Below are 23,082 nucleotides of genomic sequence, written 5' to 3' on the forward strand. Positions count from 1 at the left end.
AACAACCGATCCTCATTCTGCAGAACATACAAACTGAAATTGAAATCACAAGATACAATTGTGGGCTGTCCAAACACATGCGACACAAAAATCTTGCCAAACCTGCCAAAAACACCACATTTTTAAAAACTCTATAACCCAAATCATCCTAGCATAGATAATCATTTATAATAAAATAGAGTGTAATGAAACAATTTGTACAAATGAAGAAGATTAGAAGATGCTACCAAATATTAGCAGTGAGTAATAAGACATTTTAGGACGAAAAACTTTTAATATCTCATACTTTTCAATATGTTGATCATATAAGCTTTACTATTTGAATTCAAGAGTTGTCTCTAAAAATCTAATTTTGAAGTTTCTAACTGAATGCCCTAAGGCATTGGATAAGTTAGTAAAGCAGACCTAATTTTTCATTCTTTTTTATGACAAACAAGAGATCTCAAAATATTTTTCCAATATTGAGTGTATAGTTCTAATCTTTCAAAACATCTGTTTGAGAAAAAATGTTTTTATGAAAGTTATAAAATGTACAAAATCATAAGTCTGGTTAATGTGTTGAATTCTGTAAAACTCTTCAACACTTTTTTTTCCTCTCGCTTTCCTTTTCATAATCTCTATAAGGATCAAAGATTATAGTGCAATATGAATAATGTTTTTGATATTTATGATTAATCCAAAATGAAGTAGCCATGGAAATTGCAAAAAAATATATCACCTGAAAGCATGGCCGAATGTGTTGCTTTCTGGTGTCACAAAACCGCCATCCAAAACCAAGTCATTAAGAGTGTCTTCAATAGCCAGCTTGTCATTATGAATGCTGGTTTCATCTCCAAGAAGGGGCTCTGCAATATAATGTAAAGATTAAAGAAAGGAAGTAAAAACAGGGGAAAAAAACACCTTGGGTTTCAAGAACAAATCTAGAAAGAATGTTGTGAATGCACAAAGAGTTTGTCTGACCTGCTACAGTAATTGTCATGTTTTTTAATATGTACACCCCTTATTGCTTTTCATGTCCTGCAAGACAACAACTTTGTTCACGGAGCAACATTTTTTTTGTTTTCTCAGCATTCCTATTAAAATTCAATTGTATGAGGAGGGACTATCATTTCTTATTTTTGAATTTGACTATTCTTAAACTATTGAATTTGACTAAGGAAAGTGCAATTTCACACCATTTTCCATGTTGATGTTGAGATATAGACCTGTGCAATCCAATCTCCCAAGGAATAGACAGCACCACGTATCGCCATCTTTGCCAAAACAAGATTTGTCATAAAGCGATGTTAGAATAGTTACTAAAATGGTCATAAATTATGTTGTTATAGTAAAAGAATACTTTTACTTAAGAGAAAAAAACTATACAATATTAAAACATGATATCGTGCTTTAAAAACTAAAAAGGTACCTGTAATGAAGAACTTCATTTCGACTTGCTAATTGGTTGTCACTATTAACTATAAGCTTATCTTTAAAGTTTGAGCTTCACTTGGTTTCGAGAATAGTTAAATATTCTCTACTTAACAGGGCCAACCACGTGAAGGTGGAAGCTCATTTGCCACCCCCCCCCCCCCCCCCCCCCCAACATCACTCTAAATTCCCCATTAACATTTAATAACATTCAATTCATCCATTTTTGAAATAGAACATTCAATCATTATAATCACATGATAACATTCATTAACACATAAAATTCATAAACACAACATTCAAGAGGAAGTCATTCATGAATAATTCATTAACACAATATTCATTAACACCCAACATTAATGAATAATATTCATTAACACAATATTCATTAACAATATTCAAGAGTAAGTCATTCATGAATAATCATATCTTTTTTTCTTTCTTGCCGTTTCTTTTTTTCATAAAATTTCTAAGAGGAATATCAATGTCCTCGTCATCCCCATTAACATTTAATAACATTTAATTCATCCATTTTTGAAATATAACATTCAATCATTATAATCACATGATAATATTCATTAACAAATAAAATTCATAAACATACAACATTCACGAATAATTCATTAACACAAAATTCATTAACACGCAACATTCAAGAGTAAGTCATTCATGAATAATTCATTAACACAATATTCATTAACAATATTGAAGAGCAAGTCATTCATGAATAATCATGTCTTTTTTGATTTCTTGCCATTTCTTTTTTTCATATAATTTCTAAGAGGAATATCAATGTCATCGTCAGGATCCCCCTCATCTACTGGTTCTAACACATGTCTCCTCCTCATCCATTCAGGAACATCATGAGGCCACTGCACCAAAGGGGGGTCCACTGCAATAACAAGTACTTCATGAGGTTAAATTCCCACCATTTTATATTAGTGAATTACGAGTTTTTATTTAAGTAAAAGAACTATAAACCAAAAAATTAATTTAAAAGAACAAAACATAGATTTTCTTTACCTGAATGTGTCACATGATCTACCTGCTAATTAGTCTGAACATCCTCTGGCACTCGTTCAGCACAACATGATTCTATATCCTGAACATAAAAAGATTACACCAAGTTCAATTAAAGATGTTAAATTGTATTAATAATTACATAATTAGTTTTAAATAACAAATGAGCACCTCCATCTACAGTACGATGCACATCAGGGGCTTCATGATGCTGCATATGATCTGTGTCAAGATTAACAGGCTACATTGCAATGTCATGCACATTATTATCAAATAAATTGTTGCTCAAGTATTCAATTTCTAATATTTTTTTTGGCATATTTACCTATGCACATGATGGAGGAGACTGCTCGATTGGGGCAATGGAAGCTTGCCGTAGGCGTTCAACCATCGCTGCATAGCCTTGCTTGAAGGTAGTTTTTTTGTGTTCTTCTGTGGCCTCCAAATTAAAATCAGCGCCCTGCATTTTTTTTATTAATTAACAAAATTATTTGCATTTTATAAATAATTTTTTTTTTCAATTCATTTATTGCTACTTACAATGCGTGCTTTGATTTTTGAATATCCCCCAGAGCCAAGTCTGTGCTGCCCAACCTTTTCCAGCCTCGCCTTTGTTGCCTTTGATGTGCCCTGCAACCTATGAAAATTTTGAAATATGTTAGATGATATAGATATAAAGATCAGTACTAAATAGTGGATTATTATATATTGGTATGAAGATTTTAGCATAAAGTAGCATGTTCCACCAAAAATATGAAAAAGGGGAAGAAAGTATAGCATCATACCTTTAATTGATAGGTGTAATCATGCTATTTATCCACGGAGTTCATGCTATTTATCATACTAGAGTCTAGACATGTTCTGCTTTGCATCGCTATTTATTGAAATTTTCTAAGTTTTAATGCATTTATTTTCTGTACTTTTGAAGGTATTCTCATTTGGTTACTAATGTTGTATATTGTGATGCAGACTGCAATTGAAACTGCATCGTTCTCCAAATATGTTGGCTTTACAGGTGTCCGTCTTGGATGGACAGTTGTTCCTAATGAGCTTCAATTCTCTGATGGATTCCCTGTTGTAAATGATTTCAATCATATCATGTGTACTTGTTTCAATGGTGCATCTAATATTGCACAAGCTGATGGATTAGCTTGCCTTTCTCCAGAAGGGTTAAAGGTAAGAAGTGCTCTTCAAAACAGTTGTTTTGATAGATATGTAATATCCAAGTTTTTGTTGTGTCATATTTTATCATTTTCAAGTTATGTTTTTTGATAAGAGACATTGATAAGGTAGCAAAAGGCAAATAAAGCAATCATTGAAAATTTACCTTATCTATTCTTTATCAATGATTAATTAACTTACCTAATTCGTATGAATCATACTTGTTCTTGCTGATATGAAAAGAAAAAACAATATGTCAAAAAAGAGTCATTGATAAGGTAGTTGTTGTCAAATTTTATTTGACCTTTCCTCTGTTGGATTGAGATTGCTTATTATAAGAAAGCATGGTTTTGGTCACAGAGATCTGCAAAGCTGTAGGGAAGTTTATTTGAGACTAAAATAATGATCGTTCACTTTAACTTGCATTAGTGCTAAAATCTTTCATATGATGATTATTAATGTGGGATGCTCAATTTTGTTGCAGGCCATGCATGGAGTTGTTGAATTTTATAAAGAGAATACTAGAATCATTGTGGAAACATTTACTTCACTTGGGTTTGATGTCTTTGGAGGAAAAAATGCGCCATATGTATGGGTTTGATTTCCTGGTCAAAATTCATGGGATATTTTTACTGAGATCCTTGAGAAAGCACATATAGTTACAACTCCAGGAAGTGGGTTTGGACCCGCAGGTGAAGGTTTTATAAGGGTGAGTGCCTTTGGTTATAGAGAGAACATATTAGAAGCTTCATTTGTCAATATATCTTATGTAGGATTTATGCCCAGATTGAGATTGAGATTTATAAGCAATTGTGTTAGCATATGAATTACATACCTTTCATATTTACAATAACAAAATTTAAATAGAAAAATTGAGGATTATGCATGGTAGTATGTTGGAGAAATAACTCCTATTTTAGGGATTTTGACAAAACAACATAGCGAGAAATATTGAATTCAAAAGGATGAGAATGTGAAGGAACAAGAGGTGCAGGTGAAGGTTCAAATCACATGAAAAGTCATTTGTACACACTATGAATTTTGTTGTACATTATGTTGTATTTTAAGAGTGCTCCCCCAAGTAGATGTGTTAGGCTTGGTACTTTTTCTCTTTACTTCACTGATATATGTGTTTGAATTAGTCTACACACAAATAATTAACATGTTACCAAAGCTGATACACCTTTTGTGAGCTTGCAAGGAGCTAAGGAACGAAAGAGAAAGATCGGAAGTAGGGTGATATTAGGAAAAATCTCTTAATGAGTTTCCATCTTTAGAGTTTCCACATGAGAAAAAACAGGGATTCCCTAAAAAGGATAATCTATTGGTTGGGTATAGACACATAATCCATGTGATCAAAGCTTCAGCAGCAACAAAAAATACTAAAAAAGAAGAATGGATTTTAGATGTGGTGGAAACGCTCAGCTTTAAATTCTTTAGGATTCTTAGACTACATTGTTATCTGAAGATAGAGATTAGATTTTGTGATGCTTCACACTTAAATCTGATTTATAGTGTATATGCACTTCTTTTTTGATATGCAACAAAGCACAAAATGGAATTGATGACAGTATAACATAACAATCACTAACGACAACATTATATACTGTTATCATAGTTAACAGAATACTACAAAATATGGGATTTGATATCTTCAATGATGGATTTCATTAGGATTTACATGCAGGTTAAGTGCAGATTTGATGCATACATGACCCAAAAGAAAATAGGGGATAGGAAACTCAAGATAGCGAGCAATTATTGTAAAAGAAAGGGAAAGTCACCAAGTATAGTGGTCAAGGCGTTGCCTATTTTATGACTCAAAATCTAACATGGTACATCATATCACAAGATTTGGTTGTCACAACTTTGAGTAGGAATTTCTTAGTTGAATTCGAGTTTGAGTTCAGTGAAGATACAATTTGAGAAAAGAACCCATAGGAAACATAGGCTCTAAAATTTGTCACTAAATATGAATAAAGGGCTTCATTTTGTCAATATATCTTATGTAGGATTTATGCCCAGATTGGGATTGAGATTTATAAGCAATTGTGTCAGCATATGAATTACATACCTTTCATCAATAGATAGATTAAATTGAGCTAGTTCAAATTGTTGATATTGAAGTTGAACCCTAAATTTGCTCATTAATGTACTAGTAGTTAATACTATTGCATACCTTTTTGGATTTGTTGGTGTACTTTCTTTTGGATGTTGCCCTTTCTCCTTTGCATCCAAAATGAACTCATTCTAGTCCCTCACTGAAACAAAGGGAGGATGCTCATACTTCAGGTTTAGGATGAGGCTCTTTCTATATGTGTCCCTCACAACCTTAAGATGTCTGGCAGCTTTTTGTAACAATTTCTTATGATCAAAAATATTACTACCAAACTCATGCTCTATATCTTTGATGAGCTCATCTTTTAATTTTTGAGATTGGTAGTTCCACCTTTTAAGAAAGAACACAAAATTGTTAGATATAGCTAGTATAAGAAAAGATCCAAATGAAAGGAAAAATGTTGCACCAATTAAGGATATGAAAAAAAATAGTGGGATAAAATTAGTTCAGTTATGATGTACAACAACCTAGTATGTATGGTGGGCACAAATCTTCATAGTGTGAGGTCATAAAGCCTCCTATAAAATGTATCGTTTCTTGCAAAAAATGTCATGGGATAATTGATAGTAAAAACCATTAAAATGAATCATATGAAAGAAGACTCCCACTTTTGGTTCTCTGTAGAAAAATTGGTTAGTATCTTCTACTGAAAGCATGAAATTGCAATGTACCAAATTACTAAACTAGAGAATTACTGGTATAGACAAAAGGTCATTGATAATTCAGATGATCCTACCAAACCCCTAATAAAAAGGAATTCCAGAATAATTAAACAACTTGCACAATACGACACACTAAAGAAGCTCATGAGGCATCACTCCACATCAAAAGCCCTTGCATTCACCACTTCCTATCATGTTTACATCTTGCAAGAAAATCCTTATTACAATATAAAAAATTATTATTTAAAGTACTTGGAATCTTAGGACATTTCAAAGGCATTAATTCATTATCGTCAATCAACAATGATGTCTCCATAGATCCCGTGCTAGAAACATAGGTAGCTCTTGGAAATGATGGTGAATTATCACCAATAGATGCACTATGATCTGCATTTGGCGGCATACGAGACGATGCATCTCCTACCACAAAAAAAACAATACACTATGTGATGCATCCCAAGATTAAAGTACTTATTATCAACTCATAATTAACACAAAACCAAATATAGAAAAACAAGGATTTACTAGCTAGATGTCCCCTTGTTGCCGACATTGCAGTCGGCAATCTCATACGGGCATTCGTCAACCTCGTAGGAGTCTCCTACACTAGATGACTTGAACAATACATTGTTAGCAAAGACATTATGAAATAATAAAAGTAAGAGTTAAGAAATTTTGACTGTTCAAAATAAAAAATTCCTTCTAACTTGTCAAATAAAAGATTATTTTACTAGTGCAACCGAAGCTCTGCTACTACCAGCCTCACCGCATTGTCCTTGACCAGGTTGTGGATCAATTGCCAAAAATTCTTGTATAACAAGAATTTAGTAGTTAAAGTTTCTTACAACTCTTTAAAAAAATTGCATCAATAAAGTATTTTTGCACATATTACATATTTTACTTCACAACATAAAAGATTATAAAATATAAATCTTTATTGAACTTTTGTTATAACTAAATATTCATTGGAGCTTACTTCATAACGCTAAGCTTGCGCTTTCAAATCTAATAGCTTCTTCATCATCTCCCTGGGTTCCATATTTGCCTCATCCAAAATTTTCATTGCTTCTATATTAATTTTTCTAATTTTTTCCTTCAACATTTTTATGAAATTGGGAGTATCAGCAATATCCTCATCAGAATGCATAGCTAGTGGCTCGGTGCTTACTGTTGCTACTTTACCCTTATCCTGAACATCAAATTGTGAGAGAAATATCAGTAAAACTATCATAAAAACTCAAAAACTGTAAATAAAATAACATAATAATATAACATTTTTCAACTATCTAATTTGTACAATTTCAAAAAGGTTTACCCTTGCTGAAGAAGGGGTGGGAGTAGCATCCTAGTGACCTCTATCATCTGTCGGATCCATATCATCCTGTCACAAAGATTAAACATATAAAAATTAGCTAACTGAAAGCAATAGATAGCAAAAAAAGCTTATTAACAAAATGGTAAATAGTACTTACAACCCTCATGATAGTAACTTTGTTTGTATCTATGCAATTTAAATGGTAATCAATTAGCAGTTCTTCCCCTACACTTATTGATTTTATTGCACAAACAAAAACTTCATTCCCCTCACACGCCTCAAATATGCAATTGGGTTGCTTACTAGTTGAAGAAGTTCGCGTACTATTTATAAAACTTGCAATATTACCTATTACTTTTGGTCTCCCATCAATGTACAAAGCAAATCTTTTACTCTGATCATTTTCTTTCCGTTGTATATAATTAGCTGATACCCCATACCTAAGCATACTTTTTTTATATCGAACAATCCGCATCCAATCATTGTAATTGTAACATGGACCGACATACTTGAACAATTTGACAACTTTGTTGTAACATACCTTTATCCCATCCATGGAAAATAGGCCCAAACCATGTAACGAGGATGGAGCAATGCGATATATCCTCTCATTAACACAAAAATCTATGTTAATTGGAGGTAGCTCATTGGGTATCCATTCTTTCTCAATGTGTGAGTACTGAAAGGGAACCTCGATGTCGCCTTTGGTCTCATCATCATAAGAACATGACCCCCCATTAGCAAGGAAAAATTGCATGCGTTTATCAAATTTTTTTCTATTCTTTTGACCTCTAGTTGATCTCCCTCTTTTAGCCATACTACATGTAGAGCTTTCATCTACCATTTCCTCATTTCCCTCATTCGATGTAGAAAGATCTGACAAGTACCTATTTGGTGGGTCCTGCAATCCATCAAATGGAAAGTGAAAGTGACATATATAAAATGTAGTAAGTTGAAAGTGATTATACAATTATATTTTTAAATGGACTTTCTTTGTCTATATATACATTATATGATTATATAATATGTCTATTTATAACATACGTGCTCAATGATAAACAAGAAGAATATAAGAAAATTATGTCTATTTTTTGACTTATACCTACTGATCCATGTCACTGTGCACAATCCACGCCAAATGGGTCAAATCTCCTGTAGTCAATTGACTGTTTGCAAAAAGGGTGACAATCAAACACAATATAAACATTGGCAATTATAAATAACATATGTTGTAATCATTAGAAATGAACACGATAAATATGTAATCAAATTTCTTGAATATGTTAATCATTTACCTTAAGTTAGCTAAAAATTACATGATACACATTTGCTACAAATAACTTAGAAGACAACATGAACAATAGGCAACATCGCAAACATGAACAAATTTCCCTTATATATGGAATGCAAGATCGTCAATAGAAGGGGTGATGATGTACTTGTAATCAATTGACTATTTACAAAAAGGGTCATAATCAGACACAACATAAACATTGGTAACTATAAATAACATATGTTGTAATCATTAGAAATGAACACAATAAATATGTAATCAAATTTCTTGCATATGTTAATCATTTATCTTAAGTTCGCTAAAAATTGCATGATACATGTATGCTACAAATAACTTAGAAGACGACATGAACAATATGCAACATCGTAAACATGATTTTTTTTACCTTATATATGGAATGCAAGATTGTCAATAGAAGGGGTGATGACATTTGTAGTCATTGATTATCTTCTTCTTCTTCATCATCATCGCCATCATCAACATCATCATCACCATCATCATCGCCATCATCACCATCATCATCGCCATCATCACCATCACCATCATCATCATCATCACCATTATCATCATCATCATCACCATCACCATCACCATCACCATCACCATCACCATCACCATCACCATCATCGTCATCACCATCATCTTGATCTTCATCATTTTCTTCTTCATCATCTTCAATATCTTCTTCTTCCATAACATTATACTTTATCGGCCTTCCTCTTGGATCATGTCTAACAACAAATGACCAACCCTATTTATTTGGAACCTCTGAGTAAAACAATTGCTCACATTGGCTTGGAAGAACATAGGGCTCATCTCCAACTGGCTCAAACGACCTTGTATTGATCATTGTGAATCCATTATCATGTTGAATAACCGTTCTATCTGGATCATTTTGATTTAGTCGTAACCTGTACCATTTGATGACGAATAGAACTACTTTGAAGGTGTTAAATTCACACTCAATTATATCATCCAAGATGTCGTAGTATTGATTTTGAGATTTTTGAGGATGTATGTCGTTTCTAGATGATATATTGGTAACCTTGAAAACTGTAGTTATCCCAGAATCACAAGTTTTCTTTGTGTCATCCAACCTTTTTATGCAGAATTTGTGGTCATGATAGTACATAGCTTTGTGGTGCTTGACCTGCAATTTTTGAAGTGTACGTAAATTATTTTCATCATGAGTTGATATGAAACATACGTCGAGTTATGATCATTAATAAATTTCTACGTACCTCTCAACCTCTTAAACCCTTTACTAGATCAACTACCATCAGCATAACATTGGAATCTCCATTACGATGAGCTTCTATAACCAATGAAGCAATACCTTCCCATGTTAATGAGCAACTATTTTGTTGACATCGTTCAATCCATTTCGTCATCCAATCAAGATTGTTTGCAATATACAAATGTGTTGCATCCCACTCTCAACCACCTGTTTCAAAAAAATACACCAATTAAAAATAACTTATATTGAAGATTTATATGAATTAATTAACTACAATAACATCTTAGATTTACCTCTTAATTTCCTCGATCTACCTTTTCCCATCAAGTACTTCCCTTCGAATTTGTTAATTGAGTTGGGATCCCAAATACGATCTACATGGATGTTTGCTGCAAACTTAGGAAGATATTCAGTAATGTACATCATGGTCTGGTATACCATATATCCCTCCACCATAGAACCCTCGGGATGTGCTCTCTGTCAAACACACAATTCAATCTCCTCAACTTGATGTATGAGGTAGTGTTCTTGTGCATTGAAAAAACTTGGAGGTAGAGACTTTTGCATTTCACACATTAGAAGAGGATTTTTTCTCTTCCAATATTTTATATCTTCTTTATTGATTTCTTTAGATGACAACCACCTCATGTATTTTCCAAGATCATATATAACCTGTTTGACATTGTTGGCAAAGTGGTGTGGGAGAGATAGAGGTGGAACATACTGCAATATTTATAAAATGATCTTGTCAATATTTTATAAAAGAATGCAATTGAAACTACATGCAGTATATAAATATATAGTGAATACAAAATAACATGAATTACCTTAATAAATGTATGCCAATCGTGTGTTTTCAACCCTAGCCCAAATTCACTTTTATTTGATATGACATTGTTTATGTTCGCAGCAAATCCTGTGGGAAATCATATTTTTTTATGACTTCTTTTATAGCATTGCTCTGCTGCTTTGACAATAACCAACTAAGGGCACTTGTATCAATCCGGTCTCCATTGTTATTTGGTTGAATACCATTTTTCATTGCATGGCTGGATTCTTCAATGCCACTACAAGTTTTGACAATTTGATCTTTGTCACGCCTTACATCCAAGATTTTCCATAATGTCTCTGCTACATTCTTTCCAATATGCATAGGATTAAACAAATGCACAATTGGGAGTTGCTCATAGTACGACAACCTAGTAAATTGCGTAGGATAAATTTTTAGTCCTTTTGGAAGTTGGACATTGATGTCTTGACAACCTTCACAACCATCAATCACATCATCAGTAAAAAAAACACAATATTGAAATATAAATTTGAAACAAAAAGCATCAAATGGAATGACATTACATCGGTGATTTATTTTATTGTATGCCAACTTCCATAGGTGAGGTGTCATTCTCTGTGGCTTTGACATAGTCTCTTCTAGACCATTGAAAAGATGTTTTTCGGTAATTTGGTACTTATGATTTCTGTGCAGAAAGTGTCTATTCTCATCAAACACCTGCTTTCTTAAAATTTTTGAATGACGAGATTTTGTCTTTCAACCAAAAACTGGACATGCAAATTTACCCTTTGTTTGAAGACCTACAAGATCGTGTATAATTGGATTAAATGTGTTAACTTTGACATACCAAAAAAGAAGTGTCAAGAAGAGAACATACCACAAAAATGTGTTAGCCTAGGGGCATTGTGTATTGTCCATACAAGCATTGCATGAAATTGAAATTGTCTTTGTCCTATTGGTCTACAAATGTCATACATAGTAACCCCATTCCATAACACCACCAACTCATCGATAAGGGGTTCAATATATACGTTGATATCTTTGACTTGGTACTTACCTAGTTGAATGAGCAAAAACATTACATAATTATTTTGACCATTTGATGGATTAGTAATAATAAATTAATTTAGATGACCACTAAATCAAAAAATACCTAGAACAATCAGTGTCAACATTATGTGCTCTCTCTTTATGGACAACCAAGTAGGAATGTTATTGTTGATAACAAAAATAGGCCACACTGAGTAAGTAGATCTCACCTCTCCATAAGGATTGACATCGTTTGCTGCCAATGAAAGCTTGAGATTACGTGGTTCTTCTTTAAAGTGTGGCCATTTTTCCTCTATTTCCTTAAATGCCAAACCATCTGTAGGCATTCACATAATGTCATCTTGACTTCTATTGCGCGTATGGTAATCCATAAATTGTGCCAAGCTATTGCACTTGAATAATCACTACAGACGTGGAATAATGGGAATATGTCGAAGAACCTTGCGAGGCACCTTTTTTGTTAATCAATATGATTGATATCTACTGATATGACAAGTAGGGCATTGCGTTGAAAATTCATGCTGTTTATGATATATAATATGATCGTTCAGACATGCATCTATTGTTTGATACTCCATTTCAATATCTTTCATGATGGCAGATAATTCTCGATACGAGCGAGGTAGAATGTTTGGTGGTGGTAACAAACACTCACCTATCAACCTACGGCCAAAAATATAATTTCTTAATTTAAAGAATATTAATTGCTACATGAACCCAATGTTAATTGTAAGGGAACTATGAGTAAAATAATGAAAGAAGATGGCATACCTTAACATACGTGTCATTTCTACATTGGATAAACCATTCATAACCTTCAAGTTCACCAATAGCAATACAGCGGCAAGAAGAGTTGTTTTGGAGCCTACATATAGGGACTGGTGTGCCTTCTCAAGTAAAGGTACATCAAACTCTACATCATCATCACCATCATCATCATCATCATTATCATCTTGATCATCATGATCATTTTGATCATCGTGATCTTCATCATCCCGATCTTCTTCCATGGTATCATTACCTTCTACAAACAATATTCACACCTCCATGTTCCCTCGTTTGGAAATCTGCATTCTCTGAATTGTCATGGTCCATAACATGAAACTCAAGGATGTTGACCTATATGAAAATGATGACCTTATATTAACCATGACCATGATGTCATCATCAAATCATGTCTTATGTAATTTATAAACTATTAAAATACATACCAATGGGCGATACTCGTTTCCCCCTTCAATGTGACCATGTTGCCTACAATGTTGCTTAGCTGTTGTGATTAGATATCTTCGAGTCTTTAAGCCCTTACACATTTTGCAAGGAAAATAACATTCTCCATCACCTTTTCTTTTTAAGTTAGACCACAGTCTAGCAATTGTCTCCCTATTTTTTTGTGCGTTGATATCGTCAAACATGGTCTTTCTTGAATGGAATGACTCGTTGGTGGAAGAAGGATGATTTGTTTACAAACTGCAGATGGAGTAGTAAGAGGAAGACACATATAAAAAGGAGTTAGGTCTCTGAACCAAGTAGGAGTTAGGACATGCTGGAGTGGGGTCAGCCCAAGCTATTTTGGAATCTTGAAGAACTTGGTAAAGGGTATCTGGAAAGGTGAAAATGAACAAGTATTTTTACAGCTACAAAGGAGGAATTGAGAGCATTATAAATAATGAAGAAGAAACTTAAATCCATACAACTTCACCTCTATTTGCAATTTGACCTTTCTGCAAGTGAAATATGACAATATACAAAATTTCCAATCACATTTTCACTTTAAAAAGAACACCAAATATACCTTTGCTACAATATCTTCTTCAAATTCTTCGCTATCAAATTCTTCAGAACTGCAAGCTCCTGTGCAGAAAAAAGATGAGATGTACTAAGTAATTTTTGATGGGCAATATTTAAACAAATCAACTATCAAAAATTTTTTTTATGAAATTCAGTTTCTTTATTATGTACTGAAGACTTGGCAAGATGTTTCCAAGTCTATCTATAGAATGCCTATCTGCATGGTTGTTTGCAAGTAGTCTAGTATAGTGCCGCTTTTGAACAACAAAAAATGTCACTGGGGCTGGTAATTTGGCTCAAGAGATGCACAATCTTGTTGACACCATAGAACTTCTAGTTCATCATATATCATTCAGCTATCTTCTTTAACAAAATCCAAAAAGAATACAAACAAACTAATGAGCCGTGTCTATCTCAATTGATTAGGAAGTACTATAGTGAGTATTAGGAAACTGACCTTGCGAATAGCATCCAGTTCATAAAGTATTAGGAAAGTGACCTTGCTAATTAGTTTAACATAGATTGGTGAACAGAAAATTCATAATAAAAATCTGATTTTTTTCCACACTTGTTCAAACCATATAATGAAATGACAAAAAAATGAATTGTATACAAAGACCATATTGTAGGCTATCCAAGTTGAAAGTGAATAGGTGACCTTTATGGGGTGCTGTACCAAGTGGAGCAAGTATGTGAGAGCTTGAAGATGAAGGGCTCCTATTTTGAGGCAAATATTCGGTGGTTTCGAGGTGCCTAAGGAGAACCTTTGATGCTAAGTCTTAGTTATGTAGACTTTGGCGAATCTAGTGAGCTTTCTACGAGTTTGTACCTGCTGTATCAGTAGCCACTATGCCCTATTCCAGACCTTTAGTATTCTGATTGACATCAATTATAAGTGTGCATCCAGATATTAGCTACAATTGATTGGGGTGGCTTTTAGTGTGTATCAATCTAATTTGACATGTGTGATGGCAGTATCAACATGTTATCAGCATCTTACATTATTTAGAAGAGGTGTAGTTCAGTGGGTAAATGTTCGATCATTGTGGGAATGGTATTCTATGCTTTCTGTTAGGTTAATTTGTGTTGTTGGAGCAGTCTGATTTTATAATCTGAATGTTGTATCAGTTTGTTTCAATAATGTTCTTGTTATTTTTCTATATTGTAATGCATCTCACTATAATGTCCCCTTTTTGACATGACATTCAATAATAAAAATAAAAAGTAAAAATATAAAAAATTAAAATAACATGTAATATAATTATAATTTAATTAAGTTTAGTGAATGATCAAAATGAATGCAATAAAGAGTTATGGGTATTGAAGGATTAAGATATATAGGAGAGACCATTCAATGAGAAGAGAACATGAAGGAAGCAAACAATCATTTGGAAATAAATTATTATTCCGTGAGGCAAAAATGAAGGGTGGCGACTCAATTCCTTTTGAAGGGTGGCAATTATTTTATAAATAAAATATAAAGGGAAGATCAATAGAAATTCACCATCAAATGTCATTTCATTCAACTAGATACAAAATCAGAAATCCATTCAAGAATCAATTTATGAAATCATTACACACCAATATATCAAATCAGCATTCATTCAATCATCACTATCAACATTTGTTAAATCATCAATCCTGAATCCATCAAAGTAAACCATTCAATTGTCCACCTATCATCAATTGGGAATCAAATATCAAAATAACCAAACAATCAAACCAACAAGCAAACAATCAGTCACTTATCCTATATAAGTATGCTAAGGATTTGAGGCAATATTTATGATACATATTCCACAAAAATTAGCATAATTGGAATAAATACTAGGTCATTACTGCAGAGTGTAAAAACTGGTTGATTAGGGCATTTAGCAATTCCCGATTTGGGTACTCCATTTCAATTTGTTTAAATTGTTTTGTCCAATGTAGGTTGATGCTTTTTAGTTTCAACGTTGAAACCCAAAGTGTCATATTTGGTAGGCATGTTTGTTCTTATAGCCTTAAATTCATTGACTGTGATTTTAAGAAAAATCTACGGCAAGACTTATTTTTCAGATGCATGATGAGAAACGATTTCCACATTGAAAAGTTTTATGAGAATTCCTAGGTTCAACAACTATGTCTTTTCTAGGGCTTATAGCATCTCTTCTTTTGAGCTTATGCAAGTGACAAAGTATGAGAAGGGTAGACTTTAGCAATGGCTATTGATTTTGTTATTATTCCATTGTTTATTATTTTTCTTATCCCATATCTATGTTTATTTTACATTTTTTCATTTCCACGTAAATTGTGGCCTGAGGGGCCACACCTTTTTATATTGATTTAAGAAAAAAGATCACACATAAGGGTGCATCTATAGCTAACTACTTAACATATAGAATCATATTAACAAAAGGTTCATATTCATTCTCAAACATATTAAATTGTACATCAGCATAGCCACTAGGGCTAGCCTCCAAGAGCAATCTAGAAAATTTCCACTATTCAGAAGGGTGACAAGAATCATAGTCCATCTTGCAAAAATCATTTTCCAGACTGATACACATGCTTTCTCAAGAGTATAGAGAGTAGTCCAAGCTTCCATCTAATTTTTAGAATGAGTACTTAAGGAAGTAGAAAAGAAAAACTAAACAGGGCTTAAAGTTCCACTACTAGTACCACCATTCCTGTTGGACGTGGATTACTCCTTGAAAACCCATCTATATTGATTTTTAGGAAATCATTTGGGAGGGGAGACACTAACCTAAATGGTTCACTTTCTTGACTTGCTGAACTCTGGGACCAAACCTATTTTGTGAAGAAAGAGAAAAGCATTGATCCAAGTGATTAGCAATGTGGAGATCCAAATGAATAGTTGATTGAGATAGCTCTTGTTTCAATAGACCACCCTCTCATGAAATATCATTCATATTATAATCTTGCATGATCTTATCATAGCAAAGGTGATTATGAAATTGCTGGCCACTACTACATGGCATCAGTCAAGGAAAGCCAGAAGCCACAGGATTTTGTGTTGCCATACTTTGGGTTGGGATAGGTTAAATGAAATTGGGAAATCTTAAGAGTTCTCTCTCAAATTTTGAAAAGGTTCTGGAGGTTCACCCTGAGAACTGTGAGAGCTTGAAAGCTGTAGGCCATATATATGCTCAACAAGGGTAGTGAGAGAAGGCTTTGGAAATTCTAAGAAAGGCAACTCACATAGATCCACGTGATGCTCATTCCTTTATTAAGATGGGTGAGTTATTGATATCATCAGACCCCAGTGCAGCCTTAGATTCTCTTAACACAGCAAAGTCTCTTCTGAAGAAGAGTAGAGAAGATGTACCCATTGAATTGTTAAACAACATTGGGGTTCATCATTTTGAGCGTGATGAACTAGAGTTGGCTCAAAAAACTTTCATGGAGGCATTAGGAAATGGCGTTTGGGTTGAATTCATCAATAAAAGCCCCACTATCAATTCTGAAGTTTTTCTTGTGTGTTTAAAGGATATGGAATTCCTCCATCGACTAGAAGAAGAAGGTGTTTCACTTGAGTTGTCGTGGGATAAAGTGACAACACTATTTAAATCGAGTTTCTTTTTAAATACTATTTAAATATAATTTAAAATATGAATTTATCCATGAGAAATCCAATGAATAGGTGCTCCTACATCATAGACGAAGATGCTGATGCAAGGTATGATGTTACTAACTTCCCTCTTAGTGCCCTAATCCACCAACTCATACATGAAACCATGGGACAAAAAAGAAAAAATGTTGGATTTAAAAGCTTTTCTGATCAGTTATTAGGAGTATGAATGAGGTCTGCACGTCAGATTCGAATGAAGCCCTAAGATTCATTCAAAGCCCCCACACCAATATCGGCATGGAGGCTTTGAGTGAAGCCCCTTGGGACCTTCATTCAAAGATTTGGCTCTATTTGAAGCCCCTAAAATTTAGCTTCCCCACTTTCCATCTGATTTCTTCATTATGGAAAGTGGGAACCATTATTGTGGCCCTACCTAGGAACAAAATTTTATCACCTAATTTTCCTTTTGTTGACTTCATGATCTTTCTATGAAGCAAATAAAATAATAACTAACATTTTCTATGTTTCAAACTTCTATGTTGACTAAAAAACATCTGCTGAAATAACTTTATTTGACAAATTCCATTAAAAAATTATAACCTTTTTCAACCTAGACTTATATTAGACATTTTATAAGTTACACTAGATTAACATGTTTAAAAGTAATTACACATATCTAAATTTGTGCACTACATAAGTGTGCGATAAAAATATATATGCATATTTCAATTTATCTTGACCTATGTTCATATCACTCATATGAAAAGGAATGTATTCAAATATTTCAAGCTCATCTTTGTCATTTGGCTCCCCAGAAATGTGCATACAAGTAACAAAATATTATAGAAAGTCAAGTATTCAAACTATTTGCTAAATGTTACAAGAGAACGATAGATCGTTCATTGTTGAATATATACAATATTTCATATACCATAGAATAACTATTTTATAAATGAAAACTTTCATACATGGGATGAAGCATTTTGGTTGTTTGAAAGTCTATTGGACATTGTGAGCTTGCATAAAAAATATCACAATAGTCCTTGAATGCTTGAATGTTCTTTTTTGACCTATAAGTAGTGGTGAATATAGAAATAATGAGACATTTTATTTAATCTAATATATGGATTTGAAGCAAACAAAATTATTATAGCAACTCAATGCAAAGGAAAATCAATATATTTAATTTAAAATAGTCTAAATGTGTTCATACAAAAACTATAAATGATTATCCCTATTTAATTGATCTTTATATATTCCTAGTTTTTCAGCTAATGACCAGCCAAATGAAGCCCATAAAGACAACAAGACACAATTTATACCCAAATTAGCATTTTAGAATATTATGAGTGAACCACTTTTCTTTCTTTGTAGCCTATTTTATCTTAGAAATAGGATACCAAATCATGTTGTTATCCTTGATTTATAATCTTATCCTAGTTGATATTTTCTAACAAAAAATTCAATAATCTATTTAGATAACTTGTCTTTTATAGTGTTAACCATTCTCCAAAAATACATATTTTTTTTCTAAAAATATCTTCGAACTCAATGGAAAGCTCATGATTCAACTACCTCTTGTCTCCTATTGAGGTATTTTGGGGATGATATAATAAATAATTCATTCCATCCTACATTGGTAATACTTCTTATTTGGTGAATACATCATTTCATCAAAAAGACTCTTTGTGTGGTGAACCTTTAGTATTTTACCTATACAGTAGATAGATCAGAAGCAACAACATATTTAAATAAACTAAATATCCCTAGAAACATATATGTATATATGTAATAATGTAAATCAAATCAATCTGAAATATTTTCAAGATATAAGTTAAATTCTCATGGATCATTTAGAAGTCATATGTCACAAAAATCTTCAAGTGGGTTACAATTTCTTATTTTTGAAAAATAAATCAAATATTGAATAAATTTGAACCTAAGATTTATTTAAAATAATTTTAAGATATATATTCAATAAAAAAATAAAAAAATAAAAGATAATAGAACTATTTCATTGAACATAAGAGGAACAAAATTTCATCACTTGATTTTCCTTTTGTTGACTTCAAAATCTTTTTGTGAAACAAATAAAAAACAAATAACATTTTCTATGTTTCAAACTTCTATATTGACTACAAAACATCTTCTCAAATAACTTTATTTGGTGAATTCAATTTAAAAGATTAGAACCATTTTCAACATAAACTTATACTAGATTTTCAACAATTTTCAAACTTCTATTTTGACTACAAAAGATCTCTTGGAATATAGATCATCCATTGTTGAATATGTAAAATATTTCATATACCATACTATTTAATCTTGCCAGGCTATTTGAACAGCTACATGACACTGAAAAAGAAAATCTTTTGTACATGCTAATATTGTTCAAGTTTCCTGATTATGTGGATGCATATCTACAACTTGCAGCCATGGCCCGAGCTCAAAATGAGATCCAACTAAGCCTAGAATTGATTGGGGAGGCACTTAAGGTGGATAAAACCTCAGTAAATGTGATTACCATGCTTGGCAACCTAGAACTAAAAACAGATGACTGGCTTAAAGCAAAAGAAACAATTAAAACTGCACAAAATGTATCAGATGGTAAGGATGCTTATGCTGACATTTCTCTTGGAAACTGGAATTATTTTGCAGCTTCACGCAATGAGAAGAAGGATCCAGATGTGGAGGGAATACATCTTGATAAGGCTAGGGAACTGTATTGTAAAGTGTTGGCTCAAAGACCTGGAAATGTCTATGCTGCAAATGGGGTAGGCATTGTGCTAGTCGAAAGGGGTCATTTTGATATTGCAAAGGAAATTTTCACACAGGTTCAAGAAGCTGCAGCAGGAAACATCTTTTTTTAGATGCCTGATGTGTGGGTAAATCTAGCACATGTTTACTTTACACAAGGACAGTTTGGGCTTGCAGTGAAAATGTATCAAAATTGTTTGAGAAAATTCTATTTTGGCACTAACACCCAAATTTTATTATATTTAGCTCGATCACATTATGAAGCAGAACAGTGGCAAGATTGTAAAAGAACATTATTAAGAGTAGTACATTTGGCACCCTCAAATTACATGTTATGCTTTGATGTTGGTGTTGCCATGCAAAAGTTTTCAACTTCAACACTTCAAAAGAAAAAATGTACTGCTGATGAGGTTCGTCAAGTAGTGTTTGAATTAAAGAATGCGCTCCAACTGTCAATAGTGCCAAGCCCTCATACACATGGCAGGTTTCAAGGATTAATACAGACCACCCACGTTGCAGTCCTATATGATTGCTTTCACAACCTGCCATCTCCGTGCATTTTTTCTATATGTATGCTAATTTGATTTAAGGAACTGTCAGGCTATGTAATTGTATGATTTGATCATGATAAAAACTTTGTGGAACAATGAAATATCATACAAGAAACAAGGAATATGCACTATGTTTCAATGAATTTTTTAAAATGTCAAGGTTGATTTTGCAAGATGAGCATCATAGAACTTTACAAAATTATGAAGACAAGGCAGATTTTGTGTTGCTGAACAAGAAAGCATATTTCTAACTGAAGTATTGACATAAAAAGTTTAGTAACTGTCCTAGACAGTAATCTTGACAAAAGAGAGCATATTCTTAAAGTAGTGGCTTGAAAGAAATCCATTAAAAGTGTCCATTAAAAAACACAATACAGCCTGAATATGTCAGTATATGGCAGAGAGTTTTACATGGCATTCCTGGGATAAATAGAATAGTAGTCAAGCCCTATTCAAGAATGAAAAAGCTTTTTATTTTCCAAGGAAAGGACTTCTATCAAGACAAATCATTAAATGTGGAGTGCACTTTGTAACAGACACAAAAGATTGCATGAAAGTTGTGAAAGGGGTGCAGAAGATGCTCACTTTTTCCTTGTAGAGTAACAAGTAGTTGGTGTTGCTGTTTCTAATAGTGTGAATTATGCAAAGTAGCCAATTGCGTTTGATAAGAAACTCAGTGTCAATTCAAACGACATCCATTTCAAAGGAAGAAGACCTAATAAAGATAAGGCTCTTCAAGCCCTAAGGAGATCAAAAGCGTTCAAAATTCTAGAACCCTACACAGTCGAGAGAAGATAGAGTTTGCAAAGTTTCCCCTAATAGTTGAGATCATGAACATAATCCAAATAGGCAGTTCGTGGAAAGTCGCATAGTATGAGTGAAGAATCTAATGAGATGATATACTGCATATCATAAAAAGTGGAAAAAAAAACCCCAAAAAAAACTTTAAAATACCATGTGATCGGAGCATGAAGGAGGTGGCAAGAACAAGAGCTAAAACAAAAGGGTGATGACATTTAAGAAAGCACAAATGGAAGTCTACAATCATAGCAATAAGTCACAACAAAGTTTTATTACAATGTTCTAGAATCAAACGCACCCGTCAATGATCTGTAGCAAACGTGCCCTTGTGCCCTTTTCAATGGAGACTGGGCTTTTTTGCTTCCCTCATGCCAATGTTGATGGAGACAGGACTCACAGCTTCCCTCGTACCAATGTTGATGGAGACCAGACTCACAGCTTCGCCAAATGAAATGTGAATTACATTTTTGCCCTTTTTTTTTAATTTTATGCTACCATGTGTGTCACAATTCTGACAAAATTAATTTGTCGCAATTGCGACCAACACGGGCATGTTATTAAAAAAAACAAAAAATTGCTTTATAATGCGACCAACCAACCCATTTAAAAAACTTGGTCACAATTTTTGGTCGCGATTTAGGGTGAAATGCACTAGTGTGAAAGCTCAAGGCGATGTGGATCTTGTTGTGCGACAAATCAGAGGGCAGTACTCTATAAAGAATCACAAATTGAAAAATTACAAAAATAGGGTTTGGGATGAAATCAAAGGATTAGACACATTCTCAATTAAAATAGTGCCGAGGGAGATGAACTCTAAGGTAGATTCGTTGGACATTTCTGCCTCCTTACTGCTTCCTCGTCTAGAATTCAAAAACAAATAGTAGCAGGTAGAAATTGTATACAAACCTTCAATGCCTGACAATATAGAAGCATGGAAAGTATTTGAAGATGGAATCTGCAACTATTTTTAGAAATGCCAGAACTATTCGTGAAGATCATTCTAATGAAATTGTTCAAGAAGATCGTCACAAGAAGCAAAAAGAGGATGGAGCTAATGCAATCCAGTTAAAGGTAATATTATTCCCCCATACTTTGTATCATTGGAAAAGTTGTTTAATAGACACGATACTTACATATAGAAAAGGATAATAGAAAAAGGACCTACTACTGGTGAATATGAGGGGTAAACATTGGACACATGCAAAGTCCCAAAATGATCAATATCGAAAAATGTTGCACATCTGAGGAAAAGGAAGCTAGCAAGCAAATTTTTGTAGAATATCAAGATGTATTCACATGGAGTTATGAGGATTTGAAAAGCTATAGAGGCAAGAAATTGAAACATCAGATTCCCTTGAAACTTGATGCAGCTCCTTTCTGACAGAAGAAGAGAAACTATAATCTAAAGGTAGCAGACGTCATATTTTGAGAGGTTGACAAGATGCTGAAGGCAAAGATATTTTACCCTATTCATCACTCTACCTAGATAACAAACATAGTACCAGTTAGAAAGAAGACCAAAGAGATAAAGATCTGCGTAGATTTTAGAAATA

At 33.2% G+C, this 23,082-nt stretch overlaps 1 protein-coding gene and 1 pseudogene across 1 annotated transcript; both read left to right on the top strand.

Moving 5' to 3' along the window:
- Window positions 1-2,766: 2,766 nt before the first annotated feature.
- LOC149569638 (putative LL-diaminopimelate aminotransferase, chloroplastic) lies at window positions 2,767-4,297 on the top strand. Its single transcript, XM_089816960.1, has 3 exons — window positions 2,767-2,805; window positions 3,400-3,606; window positions 4,076-4,297. The coding sequence occupies exons 1-3, from the start codon at window positions 2,767-2,769 to the stop codon at window positions 4,190-4,192; spliced, it is 363 nt and encodes a 120-aa protein (XP_089673086.1). The 3' UTR covers window positions 4,193-4,297.
- A 12,448-nt stretch (window positions 4,298-16,745) lies between these two features.
- Window positions 16,746-21,980, top strand: LOC149569639 (protein CTR9 homolog pseudogene; annotated as a pseudogene).
- The last annotated feature ends 1,102 nt before the right edge of the window (window positions 21,981-23,082 follow it).

The sequence above is a fragment of the Cupressus sempervirens genome, chromosome 3 (assembly GCF_028749045.1).
Source record: "Cupressus sempervirens isolate cs-2001-9-10 chromosome 3, ASM2874904v1, whole genome shotgun sequence".
Taxonomy (NCBI): Eukaryota; Viridiplantae; Streptophyta; class Pinopsida; order Cupressales; family Cupressaceae; genus Cupressus; species Cupressus sempervirens.